General features: G+C 40.0%; 1 protein-coding gene across 3 annotated transcripts in view; it reads left to right on the forward strand.

The window, feature by feature from the left end:
- Positions 1–18,722, forward strand: part of NRP2 (neuropilin 2) — a 181,308-nt gene that overhangs the window by 65,312 nt on the left and 97,274 nt on the right. For all 3 annotated transcript variants that reach the window (XM_040357294.1, XM_040357293.1, XM_040357292.1), the window contains exons 3-5: positions 4,616–4,797; positions 16,210–16,440; positions 17,430–17,585. In XM_040357294.1, coding sequence (XP_040213228.1) covers positions 4,616–4,797; positions 16,210–16,440; positions 17,430–17,585 — 569 coding nt within the window. The remainder of the gene's footprint in view (positions 1–4,615; positions 4,798–16,209; positions 16,441–17,429; positions 17,586–18,722) is intronic.

Raw genomic sequence — 18,722 nt, forward strand, 5'->3', positions numbered from 1 at the left:
GTTAGAGCTGTCTAGCAGATCAGTCATCTTCCTGGAGATTGCCTTAGAAGATAGCTGCTGAGTGAGAGGAACCCACAGACACAGCTCGCGGTACAGCTCTGTCATCTGCAATATGGCTGCAGTCACGTCTCCATTGCCATGCAGAGGAGCACATTGTTCCCCCCCCCTTCCCCTGCGCCCACCCTTAGCCCAGCACTTGTCTTACATGGCAGTGTCATTGTAAACAAACAATCTGGGGGGCCCGGGAGTGATTACAAGGTAGCACTGTGTCATTCTCACCACTCTTGCTATAGACAGAGACAGCTGTCGGTGAATTTAACCTCCTCTTTGCCAGCCGCTCAGGCTTGTGCCATGTGCTTAACTTCTCTACCTCTGCAGCACTGGAGTTCATGTATTATTCAATATTCAAAAAAAAAAATATCTATAGATCATTGTCTTTGTGAGCACAAAGTAAATATTTAGCACAGCATTCAATATCTAATTAAATCTGCAGATTACTATACATAGAGGTCTGCATATATATTATTCATTAAACATTTTTCTCTGGATGCATATTTGCCAATGTCAGCCGAGATTGAACCCATACAGACGATGGAAGGATATGAGATTCGATAATATATATGATGTAAATGTTTATATTTGAATTTGTGTATACTATTCAATCTCAGACTAAAGCTGGCAATACACATAGATTCCTCAATCCATGCTAAACAACGAATGTCCTGCTGCAGGCTGTTGTACTCTGACAGCGGGTGTCAGAATACACAAGCAGTGCCTACTTCTGATTGCCAACAGATCCTGTTTGGCTGACAATTTTCCACCTGGCTCCTTCCACAAGAGTCAAGTGACATATTATATTTTGTCCATTCGGGTGTTGCCAAAAGGGCCACCCACAGAACAAAGTTTGATGTGTGTATGGCCTAAAGCCGGCCATAGATGGTTCGAATCTATGCCAGTCTAGCAGGAACTAGGCGTGTTTCGTACCATGTATGGGGAGGCTGAATGTACTGAAGTTAATTGATCAATACAATTGGGTACAACCAGCCTTCTGGATTTTATATGCGATTATTGCAAGCTGCTGTTATAGCCCATAGCAATAATCACTGATCACAATGGCACGACGGGAGGGATCCCCCTGTCACCTGTGGTTGTAGGAAAGAAATTTGCTCTGTCTATGGCTGGCCTAAATCTGGGAATACTGTGGCTTTAAAGTGGTTTTAATGGCTCTTTATGCCTCGTACACACGGTCGGACTTTTGACCGTGCAAAAGTCCGCCGTGAGTCCGTTGGAAAGAAAGAGAACAGGTTCTCTATCTAAGGTCCGTCGGACTTCCGACAAAAAAAGTCCGATGGAGGCTACACACGGCCGGACTTTCCGAGGAAAAAAGCCTGTCTGACTTTTTTTCTCGGCATAAAAGGTCTTTTACTTTCATTAATAAAATGTATGAAGGTAAAAAAGTATACAATTTTCCCCCCAGCCCCCTCCTTATACTAATGTGAGCATGATCTCAATCCAGCGATGTGTACAAAAGCAGCTGCTCTCCTGGCTCTCTGCCTCCTTATTGGCTCAGAGACAGCAGGCTCCCACTTCTGTTAATCACAGCTAGTGAGGAGGAGGGGGGGGGGGGGCTGAATCCCGTTCTGTGTGTCTTATGGACAAATAGGTGGATTCAGAGAGAGTTAGGCCGGCGTAGATACGCCGACCTAACTCGGAATCTGCGCCGTCCTAAGTTTAAGTGTATTCTCAAACTGAGATACACTTAAACCTATCACGTCAGGTCACCCCCCATTAACATAAAACACGGCAATTAATCCTAATTTGAATTAGGTGCGCTTACGCCGGCCCTATTTACACTACGCCGCCGTAAGTTAGGAGGCAAGTACTTTGTGATCACAGTACTTGCCTCTCTGACTTAAGGCGGCGTATCGTAAATACAATACGGGCACCCATGAGTGCACCTATAGTAAGTGACTTGGAGGGCAGTGGGGAACCTGAGAAGAGGAGGATTGGAGCTGCTCTGCACAAAACCATTGCACAGCGCAGGTAGGTTTAAAATGTTTATTTAAAAGAAAAAAAATGACTTTACAATTACTTTAAAATGTTGGTTTGGGAAAATGATGTAGCATCTGTTTGTGCTGTATGAGTTGTATGGGGCATCAGCTACCTACGATATACATCGCTGTGTTTCGGCAGTGGTACAAGGACTTCCCATCCCAGTCCCGGAACAGAGTCAGGTTGAGCGCTGTTCAGCCTTTCACAGGAAGCCTTGTATTCATAAGGCTTCCTGTATTTAGCTTAGGTGGAGAAGTGGACAGATGATGTCACGATCGACTCAGGAACAAATCTCAATAGGGGGGTGTTGAGCCTGACACTGAGCTGATAGGAGGAGAAAACAAGTAAATAAGTAAGTACATACACTGCTCCCTGATAGGTTAGGCTGCAATAGTATGGCAACATAGAGTTGAGTTTCTGATTACTTTGAATGCCCAATCCTAAATGATTCTCTCCCTGTTCTACAAAGCACTGGATTTAATATTAGCACTTTGTTCTTTTATGTTTTTTTAATACTGTTTATATTGCCTGGCCTACAGTATCTCACACTGTTCAGCTTCATCACACAAACTGTATCCATCACAACAGAATGTTAATAGCCGGGCTATAGTGTTTCCAAGAAATTTTTCCACGATAAAAGGCAAGGCGCCCAAACGGATATCAAAGACAAATATGCAATAGTTTGTATGGCTCTTCCTGTATTGGTTCCAACATGACAAGCAATATAAAACATATGGCTGTGAAAGCAATGCAAGTGAATATTTCCAGTATTTCCAGTAAGACTTTTTCTGTTGTCGCTGTCTTGAAGTAAGAGAGCAATTTATATTTTTGGCTCTCTGCGTATATGTACAAAACCATTCAAATTTTTGCGTGGAGTGGATTCCTTCAATGGATAAAATCCATAGCTCTGACATTGTAGTTTATATGTTATTAATGTGTTATGGGTTTGTTAGTTTCACTAGAGGAAGTAACTAGAGAACGTGATAGTGCTAGTGACATTGGAAAATGATGTGCTATTATGTGATTTAAAGTCCTACTTCCTGGCCAAGTCAAAGACATGAGAATTTCGCAACTCTTATAGCTGTAAATTTCCAATCTGTAATGGTGCCAAAATGTTTTAGCGAGTATTTGATTCTCAGTTCATCTAGAGACCAGCCTTAAAGCTACTATGTCGCTTCCAAAACAAAATCTAAAAAAATGGATAAGGCAGTAGAAAAATCGGAATATTTACCTCTTTGGCTGGCTGCAACTTTTAAATTCTGCTTTCTTCGGTCATTATAGCCTCCAGACAAATCTTCGGCATTCAGGTCATTTGTGAGTTCCAGAAGTCTGTGTCCAGCGCCATGTGCTCTGGTTCCACCCTCCAACCCCTATGTTACTATTGTGATAGTGTATAAATAATATTATATGATATATTATTTGAGATTGTTTTTGCTTCTGATGATAGAAAGAATGTATAGCTACTAATTGTGCCAGGCAAGGCTGTCTGTTTGACTCTACATCCCATAGGCACTTGCCTACTGTGCCTAATGGCAATTCCCCCTGGTCTTAACAAATACATATATAACTTAAAGCCTAACTGCAACTTTCTGGAAAATGAAATATTATTGTAAATCAGGGTAGTGAAATAATGAACTTTGAAACATGTATTTATTTACCTAGCTTTCTCTGTCATGTACAGACATTTGAATTATCCAAGTCAAATATGAAGGACTACCATGGGATTCCATCTGAAGTCCTTCACATTTGACATGGATATCATATTCTGGACAATTTTTTTTTGTCCAGCCCCACTGCATGGGTTAACTGCTGGTTTAGCCTATACTCATCCGATTCTTCAATTCTTTGAAAAATGGCGCTCCCCTAGTTCACCAGTGAACTGTTCCTGACGTTGTCTTGTCCAAACCCATTCTATGGGCGTGATGATGTCAGGAACAGTTCACGGCACAAGACCGCTGGACCGCAGGGGGATGTCAGGAGCCAAAGAGACGGGTCTTGCGATTGGAGGATTAGGTGAGTATATCTCGGCTCTCCAAACCCCTAGACCAAAACAAACAATTAACCCATGCAGTGTGGGCTACCACTGCATGGTAAAGAAGACAATAGCCCAGGGTTGAGCTTTAACTTTGCAAGGTAAGTTACATTTTCCCCAAAGCTCAGTGAAAGCAGTGAAGCTTTGCTGACTTCCATCACCCAATCATGTACAAGAAAATATGTTTTTTTTTTCTTTTCCTTACATGTGATTGGGTATTCTTTGCAAAAAGGGAAACTTCACAACATTCACTAAGCTCTGGGGCAAATTCCCTTACAAAATGCAACTTTCCTTGCAAAGTGAACAGCCTTTTTGCCCTTCAGTAAATCAACTCTGTGTCTACAATTCCTGTTCATAACATGTAGTCAAATGTTATATATTTTTTTTAAGATATTGTGCAAAATATTACGATGCATTCATAATAAATACTGTTTAAAATGAATTAATTTTAGTGCTTTGCTTTGCATTACAATATCAGTTTTGGAACTATCCTTCAATAGAGCATTAAATCTGAATATTTTTATTACACAGATATGATTTCATTGAAATTCGAGATGGAGACTCTGAAAACGCAGAACTGCTGGGTAAACATTGTGGCAATATTGCTCCTTCTACAATCACGTCATCCGGATCACACATCTACATCCGCTTTACTTCTGACTATGGCCGCCAAGGTGCTGGATTTTCACTGCGCTATGAGATCTTTAAAACAGGTGAGTTTGAAGGCATTGTCCTATGCAGTAAGTTAGAATTATGACCTACAGAGAATAGTCCAGTCGTATATATTTTATCACTCACAACTGTTAGTGGACTTCTGTGAAGCTCATTCAGCAGGCGTTCAGCTGTCCATCTAAGTTCATTACCAGATGTGAGCTTGCATGCTTTACAAATCATACGTGTTGAAAGTATACACGTTAAATGTGATGATTCAAATTCTAGAGCCCAGCTTTAACTGGAAAATGATATGATGCAATTAGTGCAGTCTATAATTTGTAAAAGGCAAGGGCAAATGGATTTTTACTCTTAGTATATGGTATTGTGACTACCCAACCAATGCGTCATTCTGTAAGTGTACATCATTTCTTGGTTAACCCAGCTCTGCATCACTCTTCTTGAAAGACTGCTGTGATTTAAATTGATGCATATGTTTAATCAATACTTGTTTATGACTTCTTATGCCTTCATACCAGTCATCTTTAAATAAGCCTGCAAGCTGATCAGCAAAGTATTCTCTTAGATCATTAGAACATTTCACTTTATTGCTTTTCCAATCAACTGATCATTCTGGTGATGCACTGAAGTCAAGGGCAAAGTGTTTAAGGTCAATTGAGTTTTACAACCTGAGATCCAGAGCCTCATCCCTCCTACCACTGCAAATTATTATGGATGGTGTTGAAGCGTGATTACAATACCTCCCAGATCCTTTACTTCGTCATAGTCAGTTTTTTGTTGGAGACAAAGCAAAAGTTGCCCAGGAATGGATGCATATCATCTTTGGTAAAAATATGTTTTTGGACAAATATGTAATTCTTAACCTTTAAAGATCAGTTAGAGCCACAGAAAAGCTTTGAAAATAACATGACACACAATATTACATTTGTATGTGCCTAGGGCTTCATTCCATAGTAATCAATGAGAATTCATTTTTCACTGACTGCGGTAATATGAAATCTGACTTATTGCTTTGGGTTAGTGCACTTCGCACATAATCATTGCTTTTTGTCTTTGTTTATTAAATAAGCCCAGTTGTATATTTATTATTTAATTATATGTCATATAAATATATTTGATTGTGTTTTTGAGGCAATTAAATACACTCATAGGAGCATATTTTCAAAACCATGTTACAGAATACAGCTTCAAAGAATATAATTCTTTAAAATTATTGTTGAGCAAACTGTTTGGCATGAACCAAGATTTGCAGTAACTCAGATAATTATATGATCACTAATTTCTTTCCGATTTGGACTGCTAAAGAGTTCCCTGGACCCCTAGAGTCGGTTCACACAGGGGCAACACGACTTTGTGTGCAACTTTGCGAGGCGACTTCAGCGCGACTTGGCACAGCTTACAATGCGACTTCAAGTCGCCTCCAGGACAGGCGACTTTGGCTATGACTAATCAAACAACAATTAGCTCTGTGGGAGGGAGGAGTTTTTCTGAGAAAACTAGTTGCTCTTCCTGAAAAATTGCTTCAGTTAAGACAGGGGATCCAACTTGGAGGTTGCTTTTATATTGAAATCAATGGGTACAAGTCACCTAGAAGTCGCATTGAAGTAGCACAAGAACCTTTCCTGAAGTCGGAGCGACTTCAGTAGTGTGCATTAAGATGGCTCTCGTTGACTAACATGTAATTTGACATGTTGTCCGACTTGGGGCGACTTTGGGCACACCCCAGGTCGTGGTAGTGTGAATCAGCTCTTACTTGTTTGCTTTCGACATAAAAAATGTGTCAACGCACTTTTTTCCATGTATGTCCCCCACCCATCCTCAGTGACCAGAGGTAAGCAATCGTGTCTTCAATGATGATGTATCCCACAGCCTTAGGGGTGCATTGCATCATTGTGACAGGGCATTTTCATCATGACTTCATTCTTAATAAAAAAATAAGGGTATTTATGACATGAATAGTTGGGCGCTTATGAGGCCTTGCTTAGAACATGCTTGTCTTTTGGTCCAGCCTCTAGATGGGTGGGGAAATATAATTGTCAAGAGCACACTGTCAAGTTTTCATGGTATTGAGCCCTTGTAGAATGCCAACCTGAAGGGTGGAGTCTAAACCCCAGCCTGCTACTTCTTCAGGGCCCCTGATGGCGGGGATGGATTTGCAGAAAGCCAAACCTAGGTTGCGGCCCCCAGGTACATCCAGGTGACAATATGGAGACCACTCACATATGCAGAGTACAGATGGCAGGAGATAGAAGAAGATCCTGGAAACAAGGTCAAGGCGGGAGGCAGACAAGCACAAACGGAAGACAGCGTTGGTACATGGGAAGTCAGACACGGAATACACGAAACACTAGGCAAGCAGGAGCTCAGAGAACTAGGAAGTTGGTCAGGCAACCTTTGGCTGTACTGAGCTGTCTTATATAGGGAAGCAAACTAGGAGGTGGGCCAGGAAGTGATAGAATGGAGGAAAAAAATACCCACAGTATAGCATGCGACTCCCATAGGTGAGCACAGAAGCCAAACAAGAATCTGAGGTCTAGCAGAACCACTGCAGCAAGTAGATAAAAATACACAGGAAGGAAACTGAATTCTAAACCGTGACTCACACATAGGAGGGCAACATGGGCTAAGGATCTCTTTACCAGCTCAACTGATCATTCCCAGAAATTCAGCCAGGATAGTGGATCAAAGGTTCACATTTACTGGATTGCTGGTGGAGTAAATCTGATAGAGGGGATATTATTGAGTATAATATGTATAATACAGCTATTGATGTAGTAAGGGAACCCATTGAGACCCCCCCCCCCCCCCCCCCCCCCCCCAGAGTCTACTGTGTTAAAAAAAACATTGCTAGTCCCGATCCCCCCCTATCCCTAAGCCCGAGACTGGGATAGAAGATGGGGGTTAGCTATGCTTTTCTTCTGTATACTCCACCAGTGAATGGAAGCCCCATGGGGGATATAATACATTTAATTGCTATATTAATAATATGTTGGGTTCTTTAAAATAATATAAAATGCTACAATAAACAATAAAATAAGGTGTTTACAAGCAACCCTGACGTTTTTCCATGTTGAACTAACGTTAAAAAGTAAAAATGCTAAAGAATTTTTTATTTTATAATTAATATAACATTTTTAATACTTAATATGCATTTCTTTTAAATCCCACAGTGCTATTTTAATGCAAACACAAACCCTTAAGACTGTTCGATAATTAGATTTTCACCTATTTCCCTTTATGAAAAAAGCGTTTTGAATCAAGTCTTTAAAATCACAAGGGAAGATTTTCACACAATATGCATAAAACATAATGCATAAAACGTATGTCTTAAAAAATTCCCAAAACTTTTTTCATTTTGGTGAATCAAGCATTATTATCACATCTGAAATGAGGCCGGAAAATATACTTTTAGTATAGAGGATGTGACACTGCAGCCCTATGCATGGCCTATTGTTTTATAGTAGTGTCTTGTGTGGTTCACTGTGTCATAGGCTATTCGCCTTGTAGGAAGCTGTGTGACTAGTCCACTTGTCTATTATTGGTGTACAATGACACTGGAGGGACAGTTTACCATATAAGGATGCCAGTTCTTGTATGGGTTGCATGCCCTTTGATGATGTTACCCCCACCGTTACTTTACCACTTTAACTAATTCATTGATAGACAATAGAGGAGTTAAAATGTAGCACTCTTTACTGACCCTGTGTGACATGGCTCACAGTGGCTGATTGACATTTTGACAGCTTAGCTGACAAGCTGACATCTTGGCGTCATAAGCTCTCTGTTACAAATGAGATATTTCAGCTTCACATCTGTTGCCTGAAAACCTATTGTCTAGGTGATTCCCTATAACCAGAAAGCTATAGCTTTGCATCAAGCACGTGTCCTTGTGTGGAGCACTGATGTAATGAAGTAAGGAGTGTGAATTAATGAAGTAGTGTAGGGAAATCTTTGTTTAATCAATAAATATATTTAAAGCTGAACTCCAGGAATTATCTACATCTAATTCTTCATATCTCACGTACAGAGGACTGCTGGGGATGCACAGATTCACTGTAGTAGTTTGTGTTGCATAGAGTCAGCAATAGTCTCTTCTGGGTGCTGCTCAAGCGACTTGATTCTTGTTTGCTGAACACAGGGGGCGCTCATTTAGCACCTCTGCGATTTAGTGAATGGCTTGTATTTTTTTTTCAATAAACACAAGGCTTTCTCTGATTGAAAGAGGTGGAGATTTGGATGTAATCTGCCACTTGTGTTCATTGAAAATAATACAACACATTTTTTGAATGGTGGAGGGTCCGAACGAACGAGCAGTCCTCTGTGTTTAGTATACAGAGAACAAGTTGCTTAAACAGCACTTAGAAGAGACCAATGCTAGTGTTTTTCTGCATCCTCAGTAACCATCTGGATGTGAAAATTTAAGAATTCGATGTAACCAGTGTAAGTTTGAAAAAAAGATTATTCATGGAGTTCAGCTGTAATATATTATATACAATATTAATACTTCTAATTTATTCATATTCAGATGATTGAAGGATTGGGAATGGTAAAGATGTCTATATTTCAAAGAACTTATCATAGCACACTCATTTTTGATTCTGTTTTTATAGTCATATATACCTAAAATATCTGCTCTGCACACATACATGAATGTTGATGAGACAAAAGTGAGCATGTGCATGCCCTTGTAGTGGAAAGCAGCGCAGAGGGAAATATGGAAGTTGCCATTGTCCATTTGCTTAGAAAAATGTTAGTTGCCCATCAGTCTGATCCTGTGACTTGCTGACCTGGAGCCAGTGAATTCATGTGGGTGGTCATCAACAGGAAAAGGATTAAGTATTTCTCTTGGCACAGGTTTTATTTAAAATATGGCTAAAAGCAAAACTTTTTATAGTTTCAGATAGAGTGGAGAGGGATTAGAACATCTCAGGTGTTGCTTTCTGTGCCTTTGTTAGGGAGATTCACCATCTTGTTTACCGTTATCACTGAAAGTGAAAGAAAATCACACATTTTGGGTTGTCACCAGAACAGAAATAGAGCAGATATCTTCCAATGAGAACACTAGTCCAGGGTTTCCCTCCCTGCGGAGCGATTTCCTCCAACCTTCTCTGTTGGCTACGGTACAGCATATGAAGAGAAGTCTCCCAGTGGGACACGAATAGCAACAACAAAAAATTTCACAGGGTTAAACCCTCCCTTATGCCCCGTACACACGATCGGAACTTTTTACATCGGATTTTCTGATCGTGTGTAGCCCCATCTGAGTTTTTACATCGGAAATTCTGATGAATTCAATTGGACTTTAGATATAGAACATTTTCTATATTTTTCCGATGAAATTCCGATGTGATTTGGCCGGGCAAAAGCCTGATCGTGTGTACGTGGCATTACTCTATCCAAAATGAAAAAAAGTTTGCCTTTAGTTCTACTTTAAGAAAACAATATTGTTGGATTGTTTGCCTGATCACCACTTGAGGTCTACAACCACCTCAATACTTCCCAAAGCACAAAACTGTAGTTTGACCAGTGTATCTTAACCCTTTTGCAGTCAATGCACCCTTTACAATTATGTACAATTTTAAAGCACCCCATTCTAAAATGTAAAAAAACTTAACTAATAGTTTCAACCTATTGCAGCAACATCCACACTCATGAGCCACCTAACATTAGAGGTGATTTTTGCCCCTACAGCTTTGTGCCCTCTTAAGCCTCGTACACACGATCAGATTTTCATCGGACAAAGCGTAGGACTTTTGTCCAAAGGGAGTTGGTCGTAAACTTGTATTGTGTACAAATGGCAAAGAATTGTCGGTCAACAAACACAAAACTACGTTTTTTTTTTTAGCTCTTTAGCGCCACCCTTTGGGCAACTTCTGCTAATGTTGTGTTATGGTGAGCATTGCTTCTGAGCATGAGTGTGTGTATTCTGGAGTTTTGTCCAATTGGATAATCTGCCAATTGTTGGCGGACAATTTTAAAGCATGCTATCCCACATTTGTCTACAGAAAATCTGACAATAATTGTCCGGAGCATACAAATGTCAGATTTTCCGACAACAGCCTGTCATCACACATTTCCCGTTGGATAATCTGATCATGTGTACGAGGCTTTACTGACTCGTATTCAAGTGTTTCTGTTCTTCCCCAGTTTCTCTCCCTCTCTATGCTAGCATGACCCCATTGCTGAAGGGGAGAGGCAAACAAGGATGCTGTGCAGGCCCCCGACATCCTCCTTATCAACTGATGATGCCATTGGTTGTTAGGACGTTGGCGGCTGGAAGGTTGTAATTTTGCACAATGAAAACCTGTGGCTTTGTGTAACTAAAAGGCAGGCTTCATCTACCCACTGGTTTGTGTAAATGTTTTGGCCAATTTTCAGTCATTTTGCCAAGGCACCCCTAAAGGAACACCAAAGTGCCTGGGCACCCTGGTTGAAAAAGGCTGATCTAGACAAAGTGCAAAAGTAACCAATAAATTGAGCTATGCTGCTATTGTTATGAAGGTGACAGGACAGAAACTATACTCAAATGTTGGAAAAAGTCATGGACATTTAAGTGACACATTGTGTGTATAAACAGACTCCCACTCCTTTTCAGCAGACCCTTTTTTCAGAAATTTGTTGAGGGATCTAAGGTTAAGTGGAGATTGTACCTCTGTCAACAGCCTTTTTGTGCATACACAATTTAGGATCATGATGACATTGTTCTGTCGGTAAGCCAACGGGTCAATGTGCCTTGGGGGTTCTCTTCTATAGCAGTGGCAGCACAGGGGTCACGGAGGAAGTGACAAAGAACCTCTTTGCTATGCTTCAAAGAAGTCTATTCATTTTTTTTTCCTCTTAAATCAGAATAATTCCCAGAAAGCAGAAAACTGATCGCCTTTTGTAAGATGCCCGTGCACTCATATATTTTATGGAAATTAAATGTCACTAGTTTAAAATAAAGTAGTCAGATTTATGACTGTAGGACTTAAGCACTTTATAAACACTTCAGGCTGTTTTTAGCCTCAGGTTTTGTATTGGCTTACTAGCTTAGGAATTTGTCCTGTCCACTCGATTCGCACATTTAACATCCTCCTCTCCCTTATGCATTTTTAATGCTAGTGCTGCTGGCAGATAGCTATTGAAAATATCTGCCAACCTGGTCTCATTTGTATTGCGCAGGAATTGTAGAAATATACCGTCTCATCAAGATACGGGATAGAAAAAGAAATAGCGTGCCGTTTGTGAGCAATCTTAGATATGCATTTCTGCGGTGCCTGATTCCAGAGGTATCTGGATTAATGCTGTATCATTGATCTAGCTTTTGTCTTGGGTCCTGCATGCTGTATCAGCTTGTGCATGTGAACAGAATCTCAGATCAGGTTCTGCATATGCGCACCAGCCCAGTCTGTAGCAATGCTGTGTATGAGAGTGAAATATTTATGCACATAATATAAAAGACAGGCGAGATCTTGGGATAATTGAATAGTAAGCTGAAGGTTGAAGGTTACTGAATAAATATATTCAAGAAAGCTGCCTGGCAGCATTTTCATTGTGCAGTAAATGAGTTTTGTTGGCCCAGGTGTCAAGAAAACAGAAGTCCACCAAAGCAGCTAGCCAGAATGTGTTTCATTTCCCCATACAAGTGGAGATCTTCAGACAAATGATGGATAAAGTTATAGAATATAAAAGCTAGGCTGAGTTTTTAGCAGTCAGGGTAGATCTTCCATAATACACAGCTGTCAATCACTCTTCTCCTTTCTGAATTAATAGAATGCAGTGTTATGAAACAGCATAGTGGCGGCAGATTCTAGCGCAGTATCTGGTTTATTGCTCTGACTTCTGTAATGGCCAAATAAAATCCTGGTAGCGTACAATGACATTCGTAACAGCATTAGCCAAGTTTTTCTCAGACTACTGCAATATGAGCCTGGTCTAAACAGAATGCAGGGGCAATGATACTGTCTTTATACTCATTACATGATACAATAAGTGAAAACCCATTATAGTAAAGACCACCCATGTTCACCACATAATCGTTGTTGCATAAAAATACTTAGCTGTACATTTGGAACACTGAAACGTGTCGGGAAAAGGTTGTATCTGACTACACAGAACGCTTATCGGTTGTCTTCATTTACATTTTAAATGTGCCATAATGTAAACACTAGAGAGTATAGTTCTAAATCAGCGAATCCAACTTTTGCCAAACATTCACTGCAGGTGAATCTACTTGCGCTGTGAATGTATTTTAAATTACTGTGATTAATTCCCAACCATGGGCCTGGGTACACCCTAATCAACCCATGTGGTGCAGACTCCCCCTGTTTAGACACCTTATATTTCACCAAAACCCCCTAACGTAGCTCCTAAAAAAATAGAAAAAAAATAATAATAATAAAAATAAAAACTACTGACACCAATCTCTTCCCTACTGATACCGTCCACTGCCCTAATGACACCAATATCTGCCCTACTGGTACCATCCACTGCCCTAATGACACCAAACTCTGCCCTACTGATACCGTCCACTGCCCTACTGACACCAATCTCTGCCCTTTTGACACCGTCCACTGCTCTACTGACACCAATCAATGCCCTACTGATACCATCCACTGCCTACTGACACCAATCTGTGCCCTACTAATACCATCCACTGCCCTAATAACACCAATATCTGCCCTACTGACACTGCCCACAGATCTACTGACATCTTCAGCATATATACACATGCACACACACACACATGCATAGGTGTTTGAGCTTTGGGGTGCACACCCAAATGCAATAGGCTACGCACACCTATGTTCACCACCAGTGAATATTTTCTGAAACTCTCATTTGCTTTTGTATAAATATGCCCCTAGGAGTAATTCTGGTGCTTTACCACACTGTGGGGTTGATTTACCAAAACTGAAGAGTGCAAAATCTGGTGCAGCTATACATGGTAGCCAATCAGCTTCTAACTTCAGTTTGTTAAATTAAACTTTGACAAAAAAAACTGTAACCTGATTGGTTTCCACCAAGAGCTGATTTTGCACTCTCCAGTTTTAGTAAATCAACCTCTCTGTGACTCTAGTTCCAACACTGGAACTAGATCACTACGTACATTTGTGTTTATTGGAAGCAATTGATGCCCATGATGTTTAGGGTGTTTAATGGTGACACCAGTCACAGCTATAAATGGACCTCTGCTCCCGAGGTCTTTATTCAGTTAATGCTTCCTTTCCACACTCACTTTTAAGGGGAACTAAACCACCCTGTCTTTTACAGCCAAGGAAGCTGCCATTTTAGCCTCTATTTGATTTGCATTTGACATGGTGCTGCAAATGTGATCAGTTATGACTCCAGCTAATTGGTGGCTTGTCAGTTGCGTTGAGAGCATAAGCAACTGTGACAGTTATCCTTCACAGCATGGCTTGAATGTAACTGTTTCGGAAGACAGTTAAATCAATGGGTTTAGTTCCGCTTTAATGCCCTGCAAAGCTGCAATTAAAGCAAAACATGGCAAGTCAATCCTTCCTTTACAACAAAACTTTACAGGGAAACTGTTATCCTCTGATACAGAGTACAGTGATGAGAATCCCGAACTTTACTGTAAATTTAAAATAATTGTGAAAAGGAAGGTTTTAAAGAGGAACTTCACCTACAAGGGGAATATCCAATCTTCCTCCTCCTCCCTCCTCCTCCCCCCCCCTCTGTCATATTTTTTTTTGGGGGGGGGGGGGTACCTAGTTTTGACAGCGACCTAGTTTTGACAGCGACTTGCTCCCACTGCCACTCTGATCGAAGTTATCCTTCCCAATTACAGTTTTTGTAGCTTCTGAATTTTTCAAGAAATTACTTAAGAATCACTTTAATTACTGCAGAAGATGCATACTAAAAGCCTAATTCACAAAGCTTTACACAAGGGTGTGTATTTTTATTTCCAGCCACATGCCTTCAATTTAAGTGGTCTAAAGTGAACATAACTGTAATTTTTAAAAGTAAATATCCAGATCTTGGTGTTTTCGTTCTGTGCATTGGGTCTTAAAGTAGAACTATAGAGTACTAGGGTAGAGTAAGGGAGGGTTATAACCCTGTAAGGTTTGTTTTTGCCATCTGTGTGCCATTTGGGAGATTTTCCTTCACTTCCTGTCCCATAGTCAAAACAGGAAGTGAGAGGAAATACCTGCAAACTAAGGGAATCTCTTGAGAAACCCCAGGTCACCAGAACTAGTATTACCATTGGAAAATTTCACCTCTATTACTTTTCTGGGGACAGCTCAAAATTTGGAATTTTCTTTTCTTCTTAACTGCCCTAGCCCTAAGCAGCTCTGCTCTGAGGAATGGGTTGAAAGCACCCTCCTCAGCCAGCATTCTGTTCACTTATTGTAAGGAGATAGGATGACCATCATACAGTGGTCCTAACCCTATTACAAGGCCACGGCTTACCACCCATGGAGGGCACCGCCCTAGGCAAAATTACCTGTCTACCACATTTCAAATATACAGAATCCCTAGGTGGAGCTGTTATTTGAGTTTTCTAACATTTTTTAACAAGAAAAACATAATAGCTGCTTTCAATTCTCAGTAATTGAATATTGTTTTTTTTTTCTGGAAGGCTGCATAAACCAAATACTCCTTTATGTTTAATTGCATATTTAAAACTGTATGTTTAGAATAACTTTCCATATACATTTGTTAAAAATGTAATCAACGCTGATTTGCATGGCACTGTCAGAGCAGAGAGACTGCTAAAAAGCCATTGAATAGAATTTTGATTGTGTATTGTAGATATTTTTTTATCCTTGCCACATATTTTAGCTTAAACGTGAATTGCATGCTTGCCCTCTGCTTCAGTCACCGCATCATTCCCTTAAAGCACCTCAAAGATACAGCACACAGCAGGACCCTTTGCTTATTCAGTACAATGGATACCATTGTTGAAGCTGGTGCTAATAGAGTATTAATAGCCTTTGGTCTACTGATGAGCAGAAAGCATTCTTTAATCCTCAGAAACTGAAGAGCCATAGCTGCAACCTCTCTGTTACGTTTTATGTTTGTAACCTTTTGAAAATAATTTTGCAAGTGATCTCCAGAGATGAGATTTTTTTTTTTAAATATGGCTTGATTTTTTTATGAGAGCCGTATAATATCTGTGAGAATATATAAAAGTCTTTGCAAAAAAGTTTTTTTCTTTACTGATGTGGTTTCATTGATGTATTTAATGTAATTTTTAATTGGTATTTTATTTAAAAATTGCGAAAGCGTCCACTAGGATTATCTTTTTTGGAGGAAAATCACATTACACAAGCCTTTTGTCCACTGTTAAATGTATAGCATTTGTTCATTAACATTGGTATTTCCAAATGCGTCATTTCCAATATAAACATATTACTCTCGTAAATATAGGGACATTTGTAGTGTGTGTTGATTTCAGGTCAACGGGTCATTTAGCATTGTGTTTTTACTTCCTGTTTGTGTTTTTTTAGGCTCTGAAGATTGTTCTAGGAACTTCACCAACACTAATGGCACCATTGAATCCCCTGGCTATCCAGACAAATATCCACACAACCTTGACTGTGTATTTACTATTTTGGCCAAGCCAAAGATGGAGATCATCCTGCAGTTTCTGAACTTTGACCTTGAGTATGACCCTCTCCAAGTTGGGGAAGGCGACTGCAAATACGATTGGTTGGACATCTGGGATGGCATTCCAAATGGTATGAAATGTATAGGATTTTTAACAAGGAGACTAGAGGCTCAAAACATGAAGCTTCCCACAAAGATAAAAATCTTTATTTTCAGCCATGTAATGATAATTTCCAAATCTCATTGGACTTAGTTGATAATAAGGATCCTTATCTTGGTCTTTTAGCTTCCTGAACTAAACCTTATATATGCACAAATATATGTAAATATCTATCTATCTATCTATCTGTCTGTCTGTCTGTCTGTCTGTCTGTCTGTCTGTCTATCTATCTATCTATCTATCTATCTATCTATTTATCTATCTATCACACTATAAGATGATAAATTAAGATCTATTCTGTTTGATACCTCAATTATGTGTTTGAAAACTAATGGTAAGATCCTATACTTTGGTGCCTTAAACCAGCCATAGATGGTTCGAATTCCTGCTGAACGGGCAGAGATTCGAACCATGTATAAGCAGGCTGATTGCACCCAAATCGATCGATTAATCAACTTGGGTACAACCAGCATGTCAGATTTTTCTACATACGGTTACTGCCAGCGGCTATGGACACTAGCAGTAACCAATGTATTCTGCTGGCTGGGAATGCAATAGCACAGTAGCAGGCATTTCCTCATTAACACTGACTGTGTTGATGGGGGAATCGAGCGATTTTCTTTCCTTCCACCCATGGGTGTGAGTCATAACTTCAGTGATTCTCCACTTTCATTGTTAACATCACAAGAGCCACAGTTTGGCTCCTAGTATTGCCATGAAATCAACCTTTTCCCCTTTCCCCGCTTTAAGACACCAGGCAATTGAATCACTACCTTTTTGACCAGGGTTATTGTATAAGGTTACTAGAATTGGCAGCTGCCTTCTTCATATACCATTACTGCAGATGGCCTGTGTAGCAGATAAGAAAAGCACCAGAGTGCTATTAGTAAAACACAGAAGGATGTGACAGCCTCTAATGCCCTCAACTGATAACACTGATGCTCTTATTTCTCTCTGCAGTGGGGCCCTTGATTGGCAGGTATTGCGGTACGAAGACCCCCTCCGAGATCCGCTCTTCAACTGGCATACTCTCTCTCACCTTTCACACTGACATGGCGGTGGCTAAAGATGGCTTTTCTGCTCGCTTTTACCTTGCCCCTCAGGAGGTCCCTGAAAGTAAGTTGAATATATATATATTTTTTTTTTTTATTATTATAGCTGTCAGGTGTTGGAAAAATCTTCTTTTCCTCTAACAGTATGTCTGTCAGCTACATTGCCTTTTTTTTTGCTTTGTAATACCTGTGCTTCTACAGTTTTGCCATGTCTGTCATATTAAACCAGTGTTCTCTGTCCCTCAGCTTAGATTATCATTACATGTTTTATTTCAATCAAATGTTATTGAAGCTGTAGTCATATTCATCAGTACAATAAGTATGGTGTCAGTCACTCGCATCCCCTCAGTGTATAATTGTCTGAAATGTTTGTCTTCTCAGGCACTACTGCATTAATATTATTCTTTTTGCTGGCAAATAATGTGTCTTCATTATTAAGACTTTCCTCCGGAATTGTATATTTATTCGTTTATGTTGCTTTTGGTGAGAAAATAACATTCGTGGGATGCGCGGTTGTGAGATTCTCTCATTTATCCGCAGATTCCCAAAATACCTTGGGAATAAAATTCCCGCAGTGTGGCTTTAATTAAAGAACATCTTTTGGAAGCCAACTGTAATGTTTATAGGTTGCGAAATTGAGCACAATCATACATTGATGTTGATGTTTTTTTAATTAGCCTGTTCCTGCATTTTCCACTTATTATGCATTCTGCTTATTGTCTCTGTAGCACCTTAGTGTCTGCAAAACTTCTCCAGTGTTAAAATACAGTTCTCCTTTATGCAGCAGGAGAAGCTGCACAACATTATTAATTATCATTTTTATATCATTAGTGCCAGTTATAGGCAAGAAAACTTTAATACGGACACCTCTGGGATGGAATCACAAGCACAGACATCTGACTGTAATATGCAGAGTAGCCTCCGAAGAAAATAATTAAATCTCAACTAGATACAGTGCAGTGTAAGGATAGAGTTATGAAACTGGCCCAAATGTGCCCATCTCAGGAGTCTGTGAATAAGACCAAGAAATTAGTATTTCTGTTAATCTGCTGAAGGCTTAAATTGCCGAAGATTAGCAGCATTTTTCTTGTGATAAGGCCGTGTTTTTCTGTCCCTAATTTGCTCTGCTGTTGCTGGATGTTCACCGTTAAGAGACAAGATAGCAGAGCTTGTCTGTAACAATTAGAAAGCTCATGAATGG

Source organism: Rana temporaria, chromosome 6 (genome assembly GCF_905171775.1).
Source record: "Rana temporaria chromosome 6, aRanTem1.1, whole genome shotgun sequence".
Taxonomy (NCBI): domain Eukaryota; kingdom Metazoa; phylum Chordata; class Amphibia; order Anura; family Ranidae; genus Rana; species Rana temporaria.